We start from the raw sequence: 22,475 nt of genomic DNA on the forward strand, positions 1-22,475 counted from the left end.
GTGCCCCACTGCCCTCCCCGAAAGTGTCCTCTTCACTCTGCTAATATCCCTGTGGGATGGATAATCACTCTCTCCCTCTCTGAAGCCCTCTCACCCCCCTCATTAATTTTACAAGGTGACAGAATAACACGTGAATTAGTAATCAGTCATCAAAGGTCCGCTGGTTAAACCCATAAATAATTCCATACACCCCATTTTCTCATATTAAAACTGGGTTGAATTTTTGACACAGGGTTCCTGCAATTGTTTCACAAGAAAAGCCTTGCTGGGACAGAAATGACTTCTGTCTTACAGAGCTTTTAATTTGGAAGAGGACACAGGAAATTCACAATGCAGCAACAAACAACATAGTGGCTCAAAAGTACTAAAATATGAACAACTTATTTGATAAAATTAGTCCTCGGAGAAGCCCTATAATCTAAATAAAAAACAAGAACCAGTTCCAACTGAGTTAAAACAGTCTTTTTTGATACTCTTTACTGTTACTGTACCAACAATAACAGTAAAGAGTGATGCTAGTTTCAGCTAGCATTAGAGGAAGCTAGCTCATCATTAGCTACCCGACTCAATTACATTTTTAGCATTTCAGTACACTACGCCATGGTATACTTTTACCTTTGTTGTTGATCCAGAAGGTAATCGTCGCCAACTCCGTCCTCTCGTTATAAATTGAAAATAAACCAAATGGCTGAAAGTTGCAGAGCAGTTGAATACAACCTGGGTAAATAACTAAAAAACTTTTAGCATGCTAAACTGAAAAATTTAGACTTCAAGAGGAAAAATTTATACCAACCTAACCCACTGCCTGTGTGTGTGTGAAGTATTTTTTTTCTTGGTCATAAATATTAACAGGTCAGTTTTAGCCTACTGAACGTCTGTCAATCGAGTTAAAGCATTTTAAACAACATTAGCCGTATAACAGTGCTTGCTAACATAGCAAAAGCTCACATTTTTGAGCCAGCTAATATTAAGCGATCTTATTTACTTTTTGGGCCTCGGTTGCAGTGGGCGTGGCTTTCAGAGTACCACCCGACCCCTGGCCTTTGTCTCTAACGGCTCTCTCCTGATCCATGCGGGTGATTGCATTTTATAGACTAACTCCGATTGTTTTATTTCCTCATCTGGAGGGGAAAAAACAGCACTACACCCAAACCCATTAACACTGCAGTTAAGAGACACACTAATAATCATATGCAATGCTGTATGCCATTATAGCTGTTGTGTCACATAAAATGTGACATGCAGTCAAAAACAGAGCACTTCTGTATGTGTTAAATGGGCTTGGTGGAGCTGAGGGAGTAATAAGAAGAAAATTTTAAAGCTAAACTGCAATGCCAATCAAAATGTAAAGCAGTAAATGCTAAAAAAAATAAATCTTTTGCTTGCTTGTGTGAACAGAACATTCAGACAGATGAAGTGAAATTGCTTTAGTTATGACATAATATAGTGTTTTAGACAATCGCCTAAAGCCGGTTCCATCCCAGGTAAAGATACAAATCCTTTTGGGGTTGTGTGTGTCAGGAAGAACATTCAACAACAAAAAAATCTGCCAAATCAAACATGCAGAGCTACCCGCTGTTCTTTCATCTCATTGCAATGGTTCAGGCTCAGGTTACTTTATTTGTACCCATAGGTAGATTTACTTTGCAGCAGTGAGTCATCTATACTCACATTTTCAGCAGAGACACAGACACATGTAGCAAAGCTATGATATGTTTATCTGACTAATGGCTGCTGGAAAAAAGCAGTTTTTAAACAGTGTTGTTCTGTTCAAAAAGTTGTTCAGAAGGAAGAAACTGAAGCTCCTTATGCATTGTCAAGTAAAATTTAAAGTGTTGCACAAGGATGCTGGGCTCAGCTGTGGCTCACCAATCAGCGTCTTAAATGCAGACCACAACCTACTGAGTGGATTTCTGCCAAAGTCCCTTGCCAGACACCAAAAGCACCTCCAGAGATCATGTTTCCATGCTATTTTAGCAGGACGCAGTTGGGCCAACATACTATTAGACAGGAAATTTTAATATGTGGACAATTGGAAGAATAGTGTCATAACTCAGGCAACTCAAGCCTTCAAACGTGTTGATGTTGTGAAAATGTCTAATCTTTTACTAATCCTGCCCAAGTAAAACTGGTCTGTAAAGATGAAGTAAATCAAAAAAGAAAAAAAAAAAGATTTAAAACAAGTGACATCAACAACTCTCCCTTTTTTAAAGTCACATGCTTGTGCTGCCAGCACTTACTTTATTGCTCCTTTAAACTAGAAACACTCCAGTTTATTGTTTCAAGAATGCTTAAATGGCTTACTTCAAGATGTTATGAGCAAAAACACAACAAGATCATTTTATCTGGAGGATTTGGAAAGCAAAACCGTAAATTTTCCTTCACAGTATTGTGCTGTGATCCAGACTGTGGCACAGCACATGCTGTGATCCAGACTGTGGCACAGCACATGCTGTGCTCTTTAAAACGAACATGAAGCTGCTGGCTGAAATTTCTGTCTGCAGGTACTGTACCGCTGGAGCTGGCATCTGTGCATGGGCAGGGAATACAGCAGTACACCCTGTGAGAACACACTGTTCCATAACACTGCTGTGCAAGAAGGGATTCTCCGCTGAATGCTTTCGAAGTTTCAGTGGCAAGAATGAGGATATATTATGACTGAGTGATCTCAGTGGAGACACACGCACAATTTGCGCTTCGTGAGTTCATATTGCTGTAATGGAGTCCACAATAATCTGAGAGATTGATCTTAAAAAAAAAAGGAGGAACAGTGTAGACATGAGTCTGTACTTCGTGCCACAATCCTACTGTGATGTGATTTGCAAGACACAACCTAATTTCTTTTTCCAAGGTTTCAGCGAGAGTCTCTCCTTCACCTTGACATGCCATCACTCCCCCACAAACACGTGCATGAACTCCCGCTTTCATGGTGAACCTTTGACACACTTCCTGGCGATTGACTCGAGGGCACAACCAGCTCGTTTTCATTCATTTCTCGGGGTTCATGTGCAGATGAAAAGAGCGTAAAAGTCTGGATGATAATATTCTGTAACTGCACCACAAAAAGGAGTGTATGAATAGAGGTTGAGCATGGTAACAGGAGGCTTAAATAAACTAAGGATTAGGTTCACTAAGTCATTTGGTTAGTCAAGCACAAAATCCAGCAGTGACAGATAAGAGCCTGCCCTGCATGTCAGAATCATAGATAACAGGACAACAGGAAGTGGTGTCTACTGTGGTTGCGTAGCAGTCATGCATAAATGTACACACACACACACACACACAGACACACCACCAAGATTAGCATCATAGATCTCCTTTTGCAACAAAGAGCAGGATGTTCAGCCCAGCGTTTTTGGCTGCACCTCTACTAGTGATGGGTCGTTCGCGAACGAAATGGCTCTTAGAGCCGACTCTTTGAAGTGAACGACGCGAGCCTTTTTTTTTTCCTTTCTCTCACCCTCTCTCTCGCCCTTTTTCCGCTAAACTCCGCACGCGCGGCCTGTACTTTGCGCTGGGCAGAGGGGGGAGGGGCGTTAGTTACACTCGCAGTAGCACAGGAACAGAGCCAGAGAGAAAAAGAGCAAGGGACAACAACATCACATTAGAAAGGTATAGTAATCATCCACTATTTTCAGTTGCAGATGATAAAGGATTCAGAAATCATGCCGGCCCATATGACAGAGAATGTGCATTTTCTTTTTGTTTTTATATTTTAATTTATATTTAATTGTGTTGTGGTTTGCAGTGTTTTGTGTTGTTTCACGTTAAATTTGTTTAAAAGGAAAAAGCTGAAAATTTAAATAGTTAAAAGTTTAAAATGTAAATAGTTGTTTTTTTGTATTATATGATTTATTTATTACATTTTATGTGGAGTGAATAAATAAAGTATATTTATGGTGGCCCTTAGAGACAAAGCACGTACAAACTCCTAAGCATGTACAAACTCCAAAACGCGTAAAAACTCCAAAACGCGTAAAAACTCAGACGCACTTACAAACCCCGAAGCATGTACAAACTCCAAAACACGTAAAAACTCAGAAGCATGTACAAACTCCAAAACACGTAAAAACTCAGAAGCACGTACAAACTCAGAATCACGTACAAAAGACAACAGAAGTGCTCAAGGATGCTAGGGCGCAGTGTTGAGCTTTTGTTACCTAGTGGCTACACAAGCCAGGAAGTATCAACAACCGGATTTGGTGTGTGGTAGTAACAGGTACAAGAACTTTTTTTTTTAATTATTTGAATAAATATGAGTGCTTGTCTATAAATACACAAACAATACACACATGCTTTCAATTGTGTAATTTAAGTGATCTGAGTAGCTCTGTTTTGGAAGTTTAGTTAACGCTAGAAATGTGTTTTGGAGTTTGTACGTGCTTTTTGGAGTTTGTATATGCTTTAGAGTTTGTACGTGCTTTGTCTCTAGGGGCCATATATAAACATATATAAATAAAACCACTTTTTTTACATTAGTAATTCTTTTTCTGCATAATTTTATATTATTGTTAATGATAAATTAATTAAAGCAACAAAACAACCTGAAGAGCCGGTTCGGAGCCGAAAGAGCCGGCTCTTTTTAGTGAGCCGAGCCGAAAGAGCCGGATCTCTAAAAAGAGCCGGAAATCCCATCACTAACCTCTACATTTTACATGTCCTACATTCTTGACTATAAGTTCCTTTCATCCATCCCAAAAAGCCAGATCACTCTAGGACTGAGAGAGAGGGAAAAAAAGGGGGCATTCTTTCAGCTCAGAGGAATTTCATCCTTACATCGTTTCCGTTTCCCCTTTGCTCCTGAGCAGGCCGTAAACACTGAGGTGTGAAGCAGACTCTCACCCAGAAGCACAAATTCATGGTCGGCTGAGGGGATAACGTTAAACAGTTAATTATCTGCATTTTATTTAAGGGGTGAGTTAAATTAAGTTCAGCCTAAGGCTATGTCCACACTAGTGTTTTTAGTCGTTGTCAGAGTTGTGTGTCCACATTGAAACGGCCGAAAACGCTTACGTTCCAGTACTGTGCATGCGCAAAAGCGAATGAGAATTAAAGAACTTGAACAAAAGCTATCTGGAGCATGTACAAACTGATATTAATCTTTTTTAGGGCTGTCAAAATTGAGAGCAATCAAAACAACTGCTGTATAATGCGCTCCACTATCTTTGTTTAATTGGTCACATGACTGCATCACATGACTAAAATGCGTCATCGTTTTAGAAAGTCTGCGTTTTCGAGTGTCCACACTGTGACGGGACAGATCCGTTTTGAATGTTTGTATGTTTTCGAGAGCGTTTTCAAAATGCTGCGTGTTTCCCTGGGGAAAAGGCCGTCTCAGTGTGGACGGGAGGCCAAAACGGAGAGAAAACGATGCGTTTTCAAACAGAAACGCCTACGTCCACACGTACACGGGTATTTTTGAAAACGGAGATTTTCCGTTTTCGTTTTAAAAATAATCCCATCCACGCGTAAAGGCAGAAATGAAGGAAAACGCTGCTAGGAACATGCCAAAGCAACAGGTGGCGATATATTCCTAACCGTGCAGAAATGTTGGCCAATCAGAAGTCTCGAAGCCTCGGTGGGAAAAAGTAACAAAGCTGGGGCATAGAAGCTAGTGATGTGCGATACCACTGATTTCCTTTCCGATCCGATACCAAGTAAAATTCAGGGTGGTATCGGCGATACTGATCCGATACCGATACTCTGTACAAAAACTTAATGTTTCATTGCATTTCATAATACAATATATAATTGTATTATGTAATTGTAATAATAACATAACCATATTGCTTCATAATGATTAGAGGACATCAGACAACTTGTTTTTATTGCTTAATAATGCAGAATAATCATATAGAAATAAATAAAAAAAACTGACGTTGTGCGCTATTTGAGCATGTTGCCTGCCTGCAGCACTAAAGGACTCTGCGAGAGACGTCTGTTTCGCCCTAGCAGCACCTGTCCCTGTCCTCGTCTTCAGTTCGCCTCAACATAAGCTTATCATATTCTGTGATGTGATTTACTCCGGGGTGTTTGACGAGGTCAGTGGTGTTGCAACAACAACGTGTCCACACAGGACTCTGTTTGCGCTCAGCCATTGTTGTGAGTGTGCACGCCAGGGGCTGCCACACATTTATACAGCCGTATTCCGCATATGACTATGAAAGGCGTAAGAGGAAGTAGTTCCTTCCAAATTAGACGATCCGAATTGTATAGTTTCTTTCCACTGCGTTCATTTTAATGGAAGAACTACAAATTTAACCCAGAGTACTAAAATATCGATATTATAATATGAGAATCGATTCTAGAACATAAATTGCTGGTATCGGAAGAATCGATATTTCAGTATCGATCCGCACACCACTAATAGAAGCAGAACCAAGTCGTATGTGTGGAGGGACAGTAATTGTGTGTGTATATGTAAGCATTTAAACACTGCAGAGAGTAAAATTAACAGTAATAGTATTGTAGAAATTAATTTCACCGAAACAATAACGTGGCGCACAGTGTGACATCAAAAAATGCGCACACCTTTGACGCTGCGTTTTCTCCGTTTTTCTCGTCCACACATAAATGCAAAAACTGAGTTTTCAAAAATATCCACCCTGGCCGGAGTTTTTAAAAATCTCCGTTTTCAGTGACCAAAAACGCCGTTTACGTGTGGACGAAAGGTACAAACGCATAGAAAAACCTGCATTTTCAAAAATACCCGGGTACATGTGGACGTAGCCTAAGTTTTAAATTAAATTGCTCTGGATTTTGATGCCCACTTAATTTTTTGTTCATCAAACCTTATAGTGTGCTACTGAATACGTACAACCCTCCTTTGCCATAAAATCCCAGGTTTGGCTCTAAATAAGTACTATGTACTAATTTCTGTTTACGTGTATGACAATAGTTGGTAAAGAGAGAAGAAATGTGTACTGAAGTAAATAAAAAAACAGATATAATTGCTCAGTTTCCTGCAGGTGAAACTAAGACATAACAGCTGATGGTGGAGGGCTTAGAGGAGGAAGCCCTCCCCCGGTAGCGGGATCAATGCACATAAATGGAAGAGGTCACAGACCTTTGACATCTCCTTTCAGCCGGGGGAGGGGCACAGGCCTTTGTGAAATTGGCTTTAATGATCCAGTTGTCAGGCGTGTCATACACCAGCATACAGTACATACAGTTTCAATTTACAATTTTAGGTCTTTCCTCTTCACACTCAGGTTTTACACATTTAACTAATCCAACAGCAACAAGTGTCAGGTTTGGATAAAGAAAAGTGATATTCTGTCTGCATCCAGCTGCCTTGTTTCTAGCTTCATCACTCCCACTTCTTTTTTCACCCTTTTCTCCCATCTCTTCCCCTCTGGAGGCTCACCAGCTCTTCTCAAACCTTATTTGTGCTTCTCCTCTTCTTCCTTTCATGATGCATTTTTCAAGAGACAATCATTAAAAAGGAAACATGGAGGACCACTTTCTACAGTGTTTGCTGTTTCCATGGTTCTGCAGAGATGATATTGAAAAATTAAAATTAGCAAGATGCCAAATATTAAATATTCACTCGGATGAATGAGAGCTTCAAAACACACGGTGAACTGTTCTTTCTGCTGCTTTTTAAGTGAATAGAATGGGAGACAGATGTGATTCTCTGCAGAAGAAAGAAAAACATACAGCCCTTACGTGGCCCCTGTAGTCTGAATATTTGCTTTCATTTATTTAGACTCACAACATTACAAGTGAACACAGTGTTCCTGGCATTCTTGGCCCCCAATAAAAATAAACACAAAGACAGGTTAAAGGTTTACGAGCATCCATGTGGAACACGTTTGGCTTCGCACATCATGGCTGAGATGCTCTTTGAATTTTTATGTTTTGCTGAAAAGGGCCAGTTAATCTTTGATATACAGTGACACGGTAAGGTTAGCTAGTCACATCAGACACAGTTACTGCTAAAAAGCACTAAAGAGATCTCATTAGGAATCAGAAAACATCTTCTTCTCCTGAAAGTGAACCTCGATTTATCTGTAATTTATTTGCATTTACCAACAAGTATTTTTTTTGTAGGAGATCTGACCTCTGTTTGCAAGAAGTGGGACGTAATGCTTCTTTACGAGGGAGGGATGGAAATTTACTGCATTTCCAGCTTGTAGTCACACTACAGAACAACATATGTGAGACAAATGCATTAAATTGAATTTTTCTTTAATTAAAAAAGCTACAAAATAAATATAAAACAATATCAATTAGCTTGAACCTCAAACAACGGCAACAGTTAAGCTGCCGAGATATTAATGCAGATGCAGTAATAATTTCAATAATACAAATAAATGTAAAAACACACATTTTATATACTGAATATTTTAACTTTTTATATTTTTAGGATGTTCTGCTGACAAAATTTACACACTTTTGTTTAAGTAAGCAAGTCAAATTTTAGTGCTTACTTTTTCTTGCTGTGGCACTGATGGAAACACTGATATTTTAATGAACTACGTTTTTGATGACAGAACAGGTTTTGGTGACACAATCGTATTGACAACACGGGATATGAGGATAAAACCTGAATAGAGGGTCATGACTCCTGCCTCAGCAATTTGATGAATGGCGCCTATATTGAGGACCACCTGTTTTCTGGGGCTTGTCACACTGCAGCCGAAGAAGTGTGAAAACAATAGTGCTGATCTCTTTAGTTGGGATTTTGTCCCTCGTGCCATCTGCACTCGTGATCAGAAAAGGGCACATTCACTGAAAAGTACTTCAGAAAGGATCAACAGAAACATCTGCTGGTTACCCCCGGAGGTGTTTTTGTGATCTCAAAACTGGTATCATGGATGATCTGATTTAGTTTCATTGATCAGTATATAAAATTTGCTTGAAGCCACCATGGAATCTGAATCCACTATGTTACTGATTAAATGGATAGTCAGTCGGTTTGAATCTTTTTGTTATGACAGTGAATACAACCCTCAGTGATCTGACAGAGCCCGGTTTATCATAACAGCAAATGAACACAAATCTTCTTTGTGAAGGAAAAAAAGAGAAAGGCACAAGGCCAACTGAGTAAACAACACGACATGAACACCAAAAGCAGAGCCCCAAAAATTACAGTGAGAGAATAATAACAGGAAAATAAATAAATCTGTTACCCTGGTGACAATTGTCTGAGCACGAATGGATGTGACATAGTCATTTATCTACAACCTGGTTAATTTTTTTTTTTCACAAGCGAAATGTCATGCTGCATTTTTGGAAAACCTCTTTGCCTCATAACAGGTTTCCAGCACAATAAAACAATGGATGAGAAGATGGGGAAGAAAAGGAAGGTAGACCAGCATCGTAAGGAAAGAAAAGGTCGGATAATGCTCCGCCCAAATAAGATGTGTTATTATTTTAAATAGGACATCGTTTGAAGGCAAACAGAAATGAGGTGCATCTTACTTAATTTGTAGTTTTGAACGATCCAATGTGCATGGTTTTATGAAAAAGGGAGGGAACCTTCAGGTGTTTAATGAAACAACAGTTTAGAATTTTTTAAAGCTTTACTTGAGACTGCAGATTAAAAAGTTAAGATGCAAAAGTCACTGAAAGCAAGCCAGTCAGAGCCTTCACAAAGCAACATGAGAAAGAGATATCTCCTTCAAGGCTAAAGAGAGAGACCTGTCCTAGTGCACGAATGCTGTCATGGGGCCTTAGTTATCTCCACCAAGATTAAGTCCCAATTGTTCACCAGGAACAAAGGCAGCCAGTGAGGAAACCAGCCCCCCAAGGGCCAGATGGTCAGCGCTCAGAGCCCCCCTGACCCCTCCATTCCTTGTCCTCTTTGACAGGGCTGCGCGTGCTCCACGCAAGACAGGCCACCCAGCTAATTGACAAATGAATGATTACTCATGTGATACTGTACTCATTTAAAGTTCCTGCTGTGAAGCAGTAAAAAATAAGCAGAACGTCTACTGTAAGCACCCCCGTGCATCTGGTACAGTGCCAAATGTGCTGTGGATGGAAGAATGTTGTAATATGCACAGGCTCCAAATAAACCTGCTGCTCACTCTTATCTGATATGACTTTATCTAAGCTGTTGAAGCTTGTTTCAACACCAAGCCTTAGGCAACTGTTACAGTATTCAGCAGACACACAAGTATTAGTGACCTGGCTCCAGGCATAGTCGGCATGGCTTTCCTAACAATGAATAATTACCAACAAGTACTGAAGCAATCACAGTGGATAAATGGACTGATTGCTAAAATGATCATGTTAAAGCTTGGCTGCACTCTCTCTCACACATCTTGTGGGGACATCTAATTGACATAATGCTTACCCTAGCCCCTTACCCCAATCCTAACTATGAAAAATGAATGCCTAACCATATCCTTTACCCTAAACCTAACTATAACCCAATTGTAACCCCTAAAACCTATAAAAAACAAACAAACAAAAAAACAACAACCTTCCAAGCTGTGAGGACAAGGATTATGGTCCAAGGGCTGTTGTTCCCCACAAGTATAGCAAACTTCCAATTTTTGGTGCCCACAAAGATATAAACACACACACACACACACACACACACACACACACACACACACACACACACACACACACACACACACACAGAGAGAGAGAGAGAGGGAGAGAGAGAGAGAGCCAGCGTTTACAGCTGAACATCAATGACATCCCGATTTGCACCAAAACAAATTAAGGCCTCGAGGAAAATAAGAAAAAAAAAACGCAGTTCAAACGCAAGCCTACCTTATATGTAACGCAGAAAGTCACATTTCCACGGGGATTGGGGTCCGTGTGTAAACTTGCGCTCTCCGGTTCCGACGCCAGTATCAACGTTGCTGCTGCTTTGGGCGCTCGGCTGCTCACAGCTGATCACAGCCGACGAAGCAACAACGTGACGTCAGGAAGCTACAGTACGTACCGTTTGGTTCAAATCAGCGGAAGTTCGGCTAAGGTTGTTCTTTGTGATCGCTTGTTTATCAAATGGGAGGAAAAAGGCAAAAGAGGTCGTCCAAAGCTAGTAAATGAATAGTAACCATCGACGACATGTATAAGTAGTTTTTTGTTTTTTGTTTTATTATAGTTTAAACGTGCAGTAAGAACTATATTAGGTACTACTAACTTTACGTTACAATATAGCGTCGACAGCATGATATTTGCTCGGTTGATTCGCAGATATAAGAAAAATAAACAGTTTGCACGAAAGACTAATGATAAACATGCCAAGAAAGTGAAAAGAACGAGTCAACAATCTCACCGAAACACGAACATACATCTACACACACCTGAAAATGAAGGTTATGTTTAAGTTGCATTTTTTTAAACATGCATACTTATACCTTTAGGTGATTGTATGGTGATTGCGCAAACTGTTCAAAACCTGCTTTTGGTTTTCAGATCAAAATGCTGTCAGATCCCTCTGTATGTACAAATCATTAATACACTGGGGGTACACGAAAGCATGGTCTTTAATGCTGCATAGCTTTGATAGATACTTCTGGTCATATAAAGGAATATGAATACGAAACATACGCGACATGTGGACTTTGCACCCCTTGTCATAAAGTCAAGCTCAATGGGCTTATTCAAGTTCTTGAAAACGAGTGAGCTCTCTCGATAAATTGTAAAACATCGCCCCCTGTCGTATGACATCAAGAAGAAGTTATTACGCAGTACAGCAAACAATTCTTGTGCAATAGATGCGCTTTTAAAAATGTGCAGCATTTACAGGAAACAAATGAACAGACATTAAATCAGAGAGAGAAGTATGTGCTTCACTGTATTCCAAACCTTTCCAGGCTGTAGCCTTGGTGGTTCTTGTTTGGCTCTTTTGGTTGTTCCTGGACATCCTAACCAATTTCCTCTCATCTGAGGGTGAAAGCCAAAGTCTGGAAGATGAGCCAAAGTGATGATACATCAGTATATTGGTTTGAACTGCAGATCTGAGTTTGCAGTTGTTTAGAAATAGCTCCAAGAGACCTTCCCAGATTATGTCTTTTAACATACTGCTGAACCTCAGCACCACTTATTAAAAGATTTAACTGAGTGTAAGTATATATTTGAGCCTGTATATGTACTCTTGACACTGTGTGGAGTAGAGAAAATCTAAAATAAATTAAAATTTGCGCACCCAAGTATTTCTTTAGATGTATGCTGCTCAACCATTGCACCCTGGAAAAAGAACCATCCAAAGAAATAAGTAAAAGTTCCAAATTGCCATGACAGTTATGGGCAAGATGAGTCTATGTAAACTTTCATAACTGACTGTACATGTTAGTTATGAAAGAATAATTTTGAGAGTGTGGTTTTGTTGCACATAATGTAAGCCAGTGGAGAATAGATTAAGCTAGTTAAAGCTCAGCTTTAACTTAAAAATAACATCAGGAATTAAAAAATATATATAGATTAGTAATAATATAATCATTACAATTAATAATATATTATTCTAATATATGCTGTTATTATTATTATTATGTAATTGTCATAACATTTAGATACAGTGTTTATAGTACTTCCTATGGATATTCGGATGAATGGTTTTGCTGTTTGTGTCGTGAACATTATTTTTTATTAACAGTCTAACCAACAGTATTTCTAAAAGTCTTTAAAAAAAAGAAAAAAGAACCAAATAGAATCTCTATATATCAACATTAAAGATAAATATTTTTAAACTTAATTTAAGTTTATTCTTCCTCGGATGGTAGATTTTCAGTGAGATCATAACGTTTAGGCAACTTTTTAACGTTTGGGAGCAGCAACGTGTTGCCTTCCAGTTTGTGATGTAGACTTGCGCATGCCCAGTACCTGACATTTGAAGTATCTTCTCAGGGGTGTTTGAACAGGAAGGCGGACATATTGGCGAGACTGTTGGAGAAAATCGGGCATCGTCTGCGATTGTTTTCTGAAAAGTAACACACATCAAACCCAATCTGTCTGTATTCCATCTGAGGGATAAAGCAGTTCGGACGGGGAGGCAATCGAGGCTCAGTGACAGCGCACGCAACGCTACGGATGGAGTGCCTTTAAACGTTGTAACGACTCCGTCTTTACACTCATCGAAATTTGGAAGAAGCAGAAGTTTTTTTTCCCACCACTTCTACTTTTGAGCTGTCAGATTGGTTTGTCATTTTCTGCAGGGGCCTGGCATAGATATGGGAACGGCACAGGACTAGCTTTCCAACAAATCGTGCTTTTTTTCAGACAGACGGTGCATTCACGTTTTAACTGCCTTTTGTTTGGATGCACCAACATTTTAAGCCCTTATCCTCAGCGGCATCCCACGGAGGCTGACTAATCTGTCGCCGCATTTATCTTTGCCACTAAAGTTGTTTGCCACTCGTACCGGGGACACATACTTCAAATCCGAAAATGTGGCTTTTGCATGTTCAATGCAACCTTAAAGCGTGTGGAAGCTCCAGGAGAACGATGTGTTTTCTTTGAAGTGCGGCGGAAAGTTCAGAAGAAGAAAGGGACATTTGGCTAGCTAGCTAGCTATCGCTAGCTGCTAAAGCTAGCTAGCCACTCGCCATTGGGCTGTTTTTGTTCATAACTCAACGTCGGGAATGAGTTTTGCAGCAAAAATGTCTGCTGGGGATACGATGGAGGCTCGATTTGAAAAGATCGATGCCATGTTGAAAGACCCAAAGTCAGAAATAAACACGGATTGTCTGCTGGTAAGTTTGTAGCATAGTAGCGGGCTAAAGTGGCTAACGTAGCGATTCAGCCAATTTCGGGGTCAGTGTAGTCCTTGGAACAGAAATTCTTTCCGAGACCAGCACACTTCATCTTGTCACTGAAGAATTGCTGACACAGAATATACAGACATTTAGTTAGCTGGAACACCTGTGCACTGGCATGTAAAAACTAGGGGTATTAATTTTAACACCTCCAGATACTTTACAAAATCGAAGGCAAAAACGCACACTATAATAGGGTGGAAATAACAATCTTTAACTGCGGTATTCTGCTAGTTTAAAATAAAAATAACGAATAATTGTAACGTAATGACTAATAAGCTGGACAGATGGCACAGAGACACACACTTCGTTACAATATTTTTGTTTTAGGCAAGTTAAAACCCATCAACTAGTGAGTTTCCTGCCTTGCGCTGCAAACCGATTGTGATATATATATTTTTGGTCACCAGTGTGCAGCTTAGAGCATTTAAAAGGTGACCAGTTAGATGTGTTGTTTGTTTCAGCTTCATATAAAGTGATAGGCCCTCTTCAAGCCTGTTCTAACCTGCAGAGCTTCAGCTGCATCAGTACACCTGTTGGCTAGAGTTTTTCCTGGCTGCTTCCTGCCTGTGGATGACAACTCACGAAATGACTCCTATCTTAAAAGAAAGGCGGCTGTTGCCACGTGCTTCAGCCTGGAGCAACACCTTTATTGGTTTTTATTACGTGCAGCAGTCCCAGAAACTGACTCATCGTGGAGGGGATGTTGTTACGTCGAGGGTGTGTTGATATGAGGAGCGTTTCAGGTTCAGTGACAGCCGTGCTGCGTGTTTTCGCACGGATTTGCGTCTTTGTGACTAAAGGGAGCGGTTGTGCTCAGATGTTTGTTGTGGTAGAATCAAAATGAGTGTAGGTAATCGGCTGGGGGGACGGATGGACTTGCCTTGAATTTCCAGTTACTGACTTAAAACCTATGTTTTGGGTTTTCGTGTCTGACCTACTTTTTCGCCTTGGGCACACCACTGAAGTGGCAAGAAATAAACAGTTCCCATATTATTATGTATATCCTAATAGTTCTTGAGGCTACGTGGCTCTTTGATTGATTCCTCTTGACTTTATGATATAGGAGTGGACTAATTTCCTAAACAAATGAAGTAAGGAAAGCCCTATAGGAAAAGGGGCTTGTCCCAAAACCCCACCCACACATCCCAGAGTGTTTGTGTTCAGGGTGCTACAGATAGTGGTCTTTAGTTAAGAAAAATTGCTTAGCACTGACCTCCCATCGTGTTGCAGAAAAGGGGCTCTTAAACTCACCTAGAGGTGCACATGCTCTGCATTTCTAATGGCAAAAAGCTGTGGGGACTGTTCCCACTGGCAGCCTCACACACAAGGGTGTTGTTCGTTTTTTTTTCTCTTTTTTTTTTTTTTTCTTTTTCTTCCCCTCTCTGCAATCGCCCCTGATCAATGAATGGAGGCCTTTTGCTGAGGCGCTCTCTGCCACCATGCAACTCCACCCACAGCTTAATAAAATTCCATGCTAATCAAATAACCTCTTGTCTTTGACTGGCCTGGAGTTCCCTGTGTGTCCCAGAGCCATTCTGCATGTCTGGAGAGTTGAGCCCAAGCAGGCAGCTCTGAGGTAGCTGGGTGTGGGCTCTGCTCTCTACCCATAAACCAAAATTATGTGGACTGAAGACTCATGTTTCTGAGGGCTGTGAATCAGGACATTTAACGCATGAAGCAGCCAACATGCTTGGCTATGAGTAATAGGCTCCATCAGAATGCACAATGCAAGCCTTTTACTGGCTGTGTTTCTGTACCTGGCATAGCACTCTGAAGTATAGGACCGTTGGGATTACACTTTTCCCTTATAGGAGCTTGGCCTGTGATATGTGTGATGGTGACATTTGGCCTGTACCTTAGTGCTCAGCTCTGGGCTTGCATAACCATTCACTGTTCTCCAGTCCTGCTGCCCTTATCTTCACCCGCTAAATAAATCCTGCTCAGAGTGAAGAGAGCCTTATCTAGATGGGCAGCCCCCTCCCCAATCATTGTGCTCTACATTGGCTTCTACAGAGCCAATCTGAACGGACAGAATTCCTGACATTGTGATGTGAAAGCTCAGTTGCCATTAAAGGTCTAAGCATTGTTAATATATTTTATTCTTCTGTCAACCAGCAATGATCGAAGTCTTTAGAAAAATGAAAATTGGTTGTGTATTTGTCAAAGTACTGAAAAATGTCCCAGGTACCCTTGCACTTGGCGCTAGAGTATTAAAGTGGAGTCTGTTTATCATCTAGTGCATTATAATAAATGAATCGATGTGTTAGGACTCGCTGTGAGCGATAATTGAGGTGCACTACATAAAGGCTTCCTGCCATCATCTTTGTTCTTCCTTTGACACTTGGACTACGTCAGCGCCTCTGTGTTTGATCCCTCTTTCATCTGTTATTTGGGCTTTAAATCTGTAATAAGAGTAATTACAGGAAACGGCAAGGCCAATAAACCAGATTCATACGATGGCGACTGTGCGAGTACTGCACGTCAGGGTGGATGCTCTGACTTTGATTTAGAGTGTGAGCTAAAATCAGAAATGCTGCATATATTTCAGTTCGTGTAGGAGATGGCAATAGATAAATTAGCTTTGTGGTGAGATTCCTATACATTTAGATGAGTATGAGACAGAGATTTATTTTGTTGAAATCACATTTGGAGGTCAACATCAGCCAGTTTTTTCTACTTAGTTTAGATTTAGTCTTAAAACATCAGAACTGAGTGAGTGATTCTTATGCCTTATAATGAAATGATAAAGAAACTTTGCTATAAAAACAGCTGGTGTGAAAACTTGTATTTATTGTTTAAGTCCAATTCGGACTAAGGTCTAATGCTGGATATAGCCCAATTAAGGGAAACTATCATACAATAAAACAAGGCCTCATAGAAGCTTACCTTGAAAAACAGTTGTTCTGAGCGTCTAGCATAAACATGTTTGTGGCCTGCGTTCTGATTTCCTTGCATGGTTGAGTTGCCAAGGCCCAACTTTTGAAAAACAGCCAGTGAATCCTTGTCCTGCCTTCACGACCTTTGCCTTTAATGGACCTGCCCTGCCTCTTAAGGTGTTGTCTTGCACTGATAATGTAGCAAAATTCACTGTCGTTCTAGATTTACCAGAGATTTTTTGACAGGAGGACATAATACTCACCCTTTTGTGGTGTTCTCAGTTAGCATATAGGCCTGTGTAAGGGGTATATGACAAGGCAAGATTTTCCAGGCCATTGTTATCAGGATATACCAGTCCTCTAAGCTACTTCTGTTTTGTGTTAGTCAACCAAAACAAACTGCACTGCGTAATGACCTTTCATTCTAAACCACAGCATCACATGTGCCATTTATCTGTTGAACATTTGTTAATTGTGACAAATATATACTATGAACAAAATCAGTCTTTTCACCATAAGGGCGACACTGGTGAATGCAGGAACCTTGAATGCACCACCGGTTGTTTTTGCATCTGCTCTTTCTCACAGCTGCATCCCCTGCAGGGCTAATGTAACTCTGACAAAAAGTACTGCAGTGGCCGTATTTTTATGGGGGCAATTAGGGCTGGGCCATATTATACCGTTCACGGTAATACCGGTATAATGTTAGGCAACGATAGGAAAATGAAATATCGCGATAGAATGGGAGTAAAACGCGCATGCGCAGTGCCTTTGTTTTCATACGCACATGGCCGATTGTTGAGTGAAACAGATGAACCAGAATTGGTTTGTAAAAATGGTGCAACTTCAGTGATGTGGAACTGGTTTGGTGTTTGTCCGTCAGATACACAACAAAGCACATTTTTTTGCAGAACATGCAAGCGGCCGTTGTTATTGTCATATTTGTCGGACTAAGATGCTCTTAAATCTGGGAGTAATCTGGGTCCTAAACTCCGTATGCTTCAGGTCAAACAACACTGCAGCATCACTTAGAGTTAAAAACTGTCTAAATTCTTTCATCTTTAATAAAACGATCAGCATTGCTGCTTTACCAGGTGTAACTATAAAGTTTAACTTCCAGGCATCCATGAAAACAAAAGTTATTACATTTAACGGAGTTAGAAGTTAGCAGGAAGCTAGCGGAAGTTAGCTCGCTAGTTTCGCTAGTTACCTAAGCATGATATTGCATGTTCTGACGGAGAGATTTCTGAAAAAAATCAAACGTACAGCTCTGCTATCACTTCCAACATAAATGAAGACAGGAAACTAAACAGCAGTGACGTTTGTAGGGTTACTGAAGTTGGGCTAGCTGGTATATAATGATGTGCTACGTGATCGCTAGCGACACAGCTATGTTAGCATAACATAAACAGTGAAGCTGGAGGACGAACACTAACACTTTTCCACTTATAAAAGTTAACGTGAAGGTTCTTCATGGTTAGAGACAAATGCAATCGCATGGCAGGATGCTGTAAACGGACCAAACTTCAGTCAGGAGAACAACTGAGATAATCCATCCACAATACGAGGTTAGTCATTAATATACTGCAACAACATGGGAATAGAGCAGCTGCCAGAGAATTCAACATTAATGAATCAATGGTACAGAAGTGGAGGAAGCAAGAAGAATGAGTTTAATAAAGTTTGATTTATCTGACTGCTTTGTTTCGCTTAATGTGCCTTATAATCCCGTGCACCTTATGGTGCGAAAAATACGTACTGCACACTGCAGTTTAATGTTGCAAAGCACCTCTTTTTAACTTCAGTGGATATTATACATGGTTATGCTCAGGATATGTCAGCCCATTTCTACTGGAAATGCCTTTTGGTTAAACTTTCAGCAAGGAATTTGCATTTGCACTGTTACATTTTTATAAAGCTTTAATGTACATAAAAACCAGCTTCTTGTTTAAGTGAAAATAAATGGAAGGTTGTCTTTTTGCGCTAGTAATGTTGTGGAGTTGTATTTTGTCTCGCATCAATTATATCGTCGGTTATATCGTTATCGCAAATTTTCAAATATATATCGTGATAAATATTTTTGGCCATATCGCCCTGCTCTAGGGGCAATCACCTACAGCACTCATTTAAGTTTGATTTGTCCATTGCTCCCCGGAAGTAACAAAGGTATTTACCCATATGGAAAAGATATATATAAATCTTATAAAGTTTGTATCTGTCTTGTGTGAAACTTGTATGAAAAGCATACAAGAGTGAAAACAGATATAAGATCCCTTGAAAAATTATATAATGAAACTTGTATGTTTTGGATACTTAGTAAAACAATATATGAAAGTAATGAGAAATTGGCCACTTTCATGAGTAAATCATGTAAGCCTTATATGATTTACTCATGAAAGTGGCCACTTTCATGAGTAAACCATATAAGTTTTTACTATATCTTTTCCATATGGGTAAGTAAGGTATGTAATACTTTGGAAGATGCACACGAAATGTGTGGGCTCTGTTGATTTGTTTTGAATTTAAAACAAAGCAACACCCGTCTGGAGCTTTTTTGATAATGAACTGTATCGTCTTGATTTGGAAAACATTTGTGGTGAAGGTTACGGTCAGCATTTCATCTACCCCTATTGTCAGAAGGTTCAGGGCTGTCAGTTGTAAACTGCTCTCCTCAGCTATTCAGTTATGGGAACAACAATTGACTGAGCTATTTGTAGCAGTGCTTTCCCTCAACTGACTGATTATGTGCAGGAATGCATACTAAAATGGTCCAATCTTTTAAAAATGGAACTCCTCTTTCTTTTTTTTTCTTTCTTTTTTTTGAAATGAGCCCATTCAGAATCTGTCTTGTTTACTAAGGGCTAAAATGCCCGTTGGGCGCTCCTGCGTACATAATGGTCTATATTCCCTCCTTTAATGAACTGGTCATTTGCTGGCGTGTGCCGTGCAGGCAGAGGAGCACAGTTTTGCTTGAGAATCCACCGCTCAGTCATTGGAAACCAGTGAGCGATGGCCACTGTTGGAATTACTCCATTCTACTTTCACATGAAAGCTTTTGTGACAGTAATTCTCGCTCACTGGGACCTCATAAGAAACTCAAATACCCCTGTTTTGCCACTCCTGGGCTTACTGTCACAGCCATTTATCCAGCAGAGTTGTTAGATATGCAGTCTTTCAAGGCACATGGGATTTCCTGTCAGTAGATATTATCTGCAGCCAGAGTGTGTAAGAAGTAGTCCAGACAAAGTGCTTGGCTAGAAAAACTCCAGCTAAAGTCTCAGTGGTGGTTTCTAAGTGTACTAGAGGGATCAGCGTTAACTCTCTTGGAATGTCTTTACCTGAGAGGAAGTGATGTGTTATTTCATGCTTTGAATGGCTTCACTGGTTTGTATGATCACATTCACGTTTACACGGGCACACCCCGCTGTGGAATAGGCTGTCTGCTCAGCTGCTCACATGTGGAAAGCATATTGTCTTGAAGAGGTGGCAGAAAAGGACGTGAGAAGAAGTGCTCAACTTAGGCCAGTCCACATGCCTTGTGCTGGCATGCTGAGAGGGGATGATGTGGCCGAGTCTCTCATGGAAATTTTAACTCAGACTTTAATGTCTGGAAAAGAGCTTGTGCTTGTGTGTGTGTATTTTTATCCCTTAAGGATTAAGATATAAAGGAAATAATTATCATATGTAATGTCAGCCAATGCATTGGTGTGTTCCGTATAACCATACATTTTTTTTTAATTATTTATTTTAAACATAACTATCGCATTTCATGAATAGGGCGATGAGACGGTTTTTCATATGATTAGTTAGTAATCCCAGGGATGTGTCACCCACTGGCTGAAGCAGCATCAGCAGAAACTTCAAGCTCTGGTTTGTTTTCCTTGCAATTTTTCCCAAGACTGCCACATAATAAAACATCCTGTGCACGGCTACTGCCCAGCCCCTTTCGAGTTGAGTTAATCGTTTTTGTGATTTTCCTTATAACATAGATTGCAGGCACATCTTGTTAAGTTCATAGCAGCATATAATCTCAGTAATTGTATCATTTTAATTAATAGTGTCACATTTTTGCCTTTTGGCTGAAGGCTATGATATCAACTTGGATCCTTGGTGTTAATTTATAGTGTGTGTGCACCTTTTTTCATTCAGTTTGCCTGGAAAGTGCTCATTACTGCAAAGTATTCTAAATTACTCATGATGAAAAAGTATTTCAAGTATTCCTGTACTAACAGCCTCATATTTGGTACTGTAGCCTGGAGCAGAGTTTGCAATGAAAACTGTATTGCAAATAGGAATTTAATATGCAGACACCAAACAGGCAATAGGAGCTGGTTGAAATCCACTAGGTGGTCTTTGTGTGTCTGTTGTTTGAGTTGATGATTTTCATCTGAAAGAAAACAGACTCGCATAAATGGGTTGATCCATGATGTGCTGACATGTTCAAGGGATATCTTCCAGCGGTATTTTCCAAACTCTCCATTCATGCCAGGCGTTGCAGTCATCTTGCAGTGTTTTTTTTTTTTTTCTCCTCGGCAGCACAGCTGTGTAGGTGGAACGGTGATAATACTTTGGAAGCATTACAATCCACATTAGTTCAGAGAGCTGGCAACAAGCCCCGATAATGTAAAGCACTTCTCAGATTCTGACAGTTTTCTTTGAAATTGCCTATCATGACATGCACTGTTAAGCTACACAAGTCTGGATGCCTCTCCAATGTGCAGGAAGCTGCAACTGGCTATTGGTATTGGCTGAATATAAAAATCACTGGTGGTCCTCTTGATGCATGTTATTAAAGGTTGTGACAAAATTGTGACAAAAATGACTCCTGCTTGGCCGTCTTACATGTATGTGCAGGTGATCTGGATGCTCTGCTCTGCTGTAGTCGGCACAGTCTAACCTCTCTACGCTGCTTCCCACCCAATGCTGAATTTTGCGGTGATAATCAGTTTCCCACAGATTTATTTTCTATCTGTGGTATAAATGGTTATGTTAACGTGTGTGTTTGTGTGGTGTTGCTGAAAAGCTGAATAAGTGAATAAAAAAAAATCTGTTTAAGTTTCTATTCTGCAAATATTTATATTTCCCCAAGTTCTTCTGTCAGCGAGTTGCGTATTCCATTTCAACCCTGCCATATTGGATTAAATCCGGTGGTAGTGTGGTTGTGTATGAAGTTAAGGTAGCCCTCTAGCTTATAGTGGATCTTCAGAGCAAAACAAGTGCCACTGTCCACGCCACTATCAGAATAAAACTGAAGCAAAGGGCTCTTAACAACTTTGCTCCTATTAAAAGACAGCTCTCAACTTCTCCACTTTGACAGCTGGCCAAGAAGCCTTTTAGCTCAGCAAACAGACTAGGGCTGCAGCGATTCATCAAATAAATCGATTTATAACAAAAAATTCCTCAGTGTAAATGTTTTTGCTTCGATGCGCAGTTTAACTTTGTAGCCCTCAGCTGTCACCATGTAAGTAGTTAAACATGTAGCCGAATTTTGTCTACATACACAAAGCGCATAGCCGCTACTGAGACGGTAAACTCGAATGGAGTGAAACAAAAGTGTCTGAAACTGCAGCAATTGCCAAAATAACCTTTACGGGGAAAAAGTTGGCAGGAGTCACATGGCGAGAATCAAACCACCTCTTCAGCAAGCTCTAATGTGAAGAAAAGTGAATTTTGTAGCAAACCCCCATTTCCACCACATTTGTTTTACACAGTAAAATATCTGCAGTAAAGCTGTAGAAATTAAAATTAAAGTGTATGCAGATGAAATTTGAACTATGTCTAATATGATGTTTAAATTGCTGAGAGTAGACGGCAGTCGTCCTATAATCGATTACGAAAATAATCGGTAGCTGTAGCCCTAAAACTGCCGTTTGTT

The 22,475-nt window shown here is 40.1% G+C and overlaps 2 protein-coding genes across 4 annotated transcripts in view; one reads left to right on the forward strand and one right to left on the reverse strand.

Moving 5' to 3' along the window:
- The window catches only part of greb1l (GREB1 like retinoic acid receptor coactivator), a 44,945-nt gene extending 34,078 nt beyond the window's left edge, over positions 1-10,867 (reverse strand). The window contains exons 1-2 of one of the 2 annotated variants that reach the window (XM_080292244.1): positions 794-913; positions 616-688 (exon numbers count right to left, since the gene is read on the reverse strand). The gene's annotated coding sequence lies outside the window, so the exon portion shown is untranslated. Of the gene's footprint in view, positions 1-615; positions 689-793; positions 914-10,731 lie in introns of those variants that run through there. The other variant, XM_080292243.1, reaches the window with a different exon arrangement.
- A 1,930-nt stretch (positions 10,868-12,797) lies between these two features.
- rock1 (Rho-associated, coiled-coil containing protein kinase 1) overlaps positions 12,798-22,475 on the forward strand; it is a 31,349-nt gene continuing 21,671 nt past the window's right edge. For both annotated transcript variants that reach the window (XM_026150799.2, XM_026150798.2), the window contains exon 1: positions 12,798-13,658. In XM_026150799.2, coding sequence (XP_026006584.2) covers positions 13,548-13,658 — 111 coding nt within the window. In that variant the 5' untranslated portion in view covers positions 12,798-13,547. The remainder of the gene's footprint in view (positions 13,659-22,475) is intronic.

This window comes from Astatotilapia calliptera, chromosome 18, assembly GCF_964374335.1.
Source record: "Astatotilapia calliptera chromosome 18, fAstCal68.1, whole genome shotgun sequence".
Classification (NCBI taxonomy): Eukaryota; Metazoa; Chordata; class Actinopteri; order Cichliformes; family Cichlidae; genus Astatotilapia; species Astatotilapia calliptera.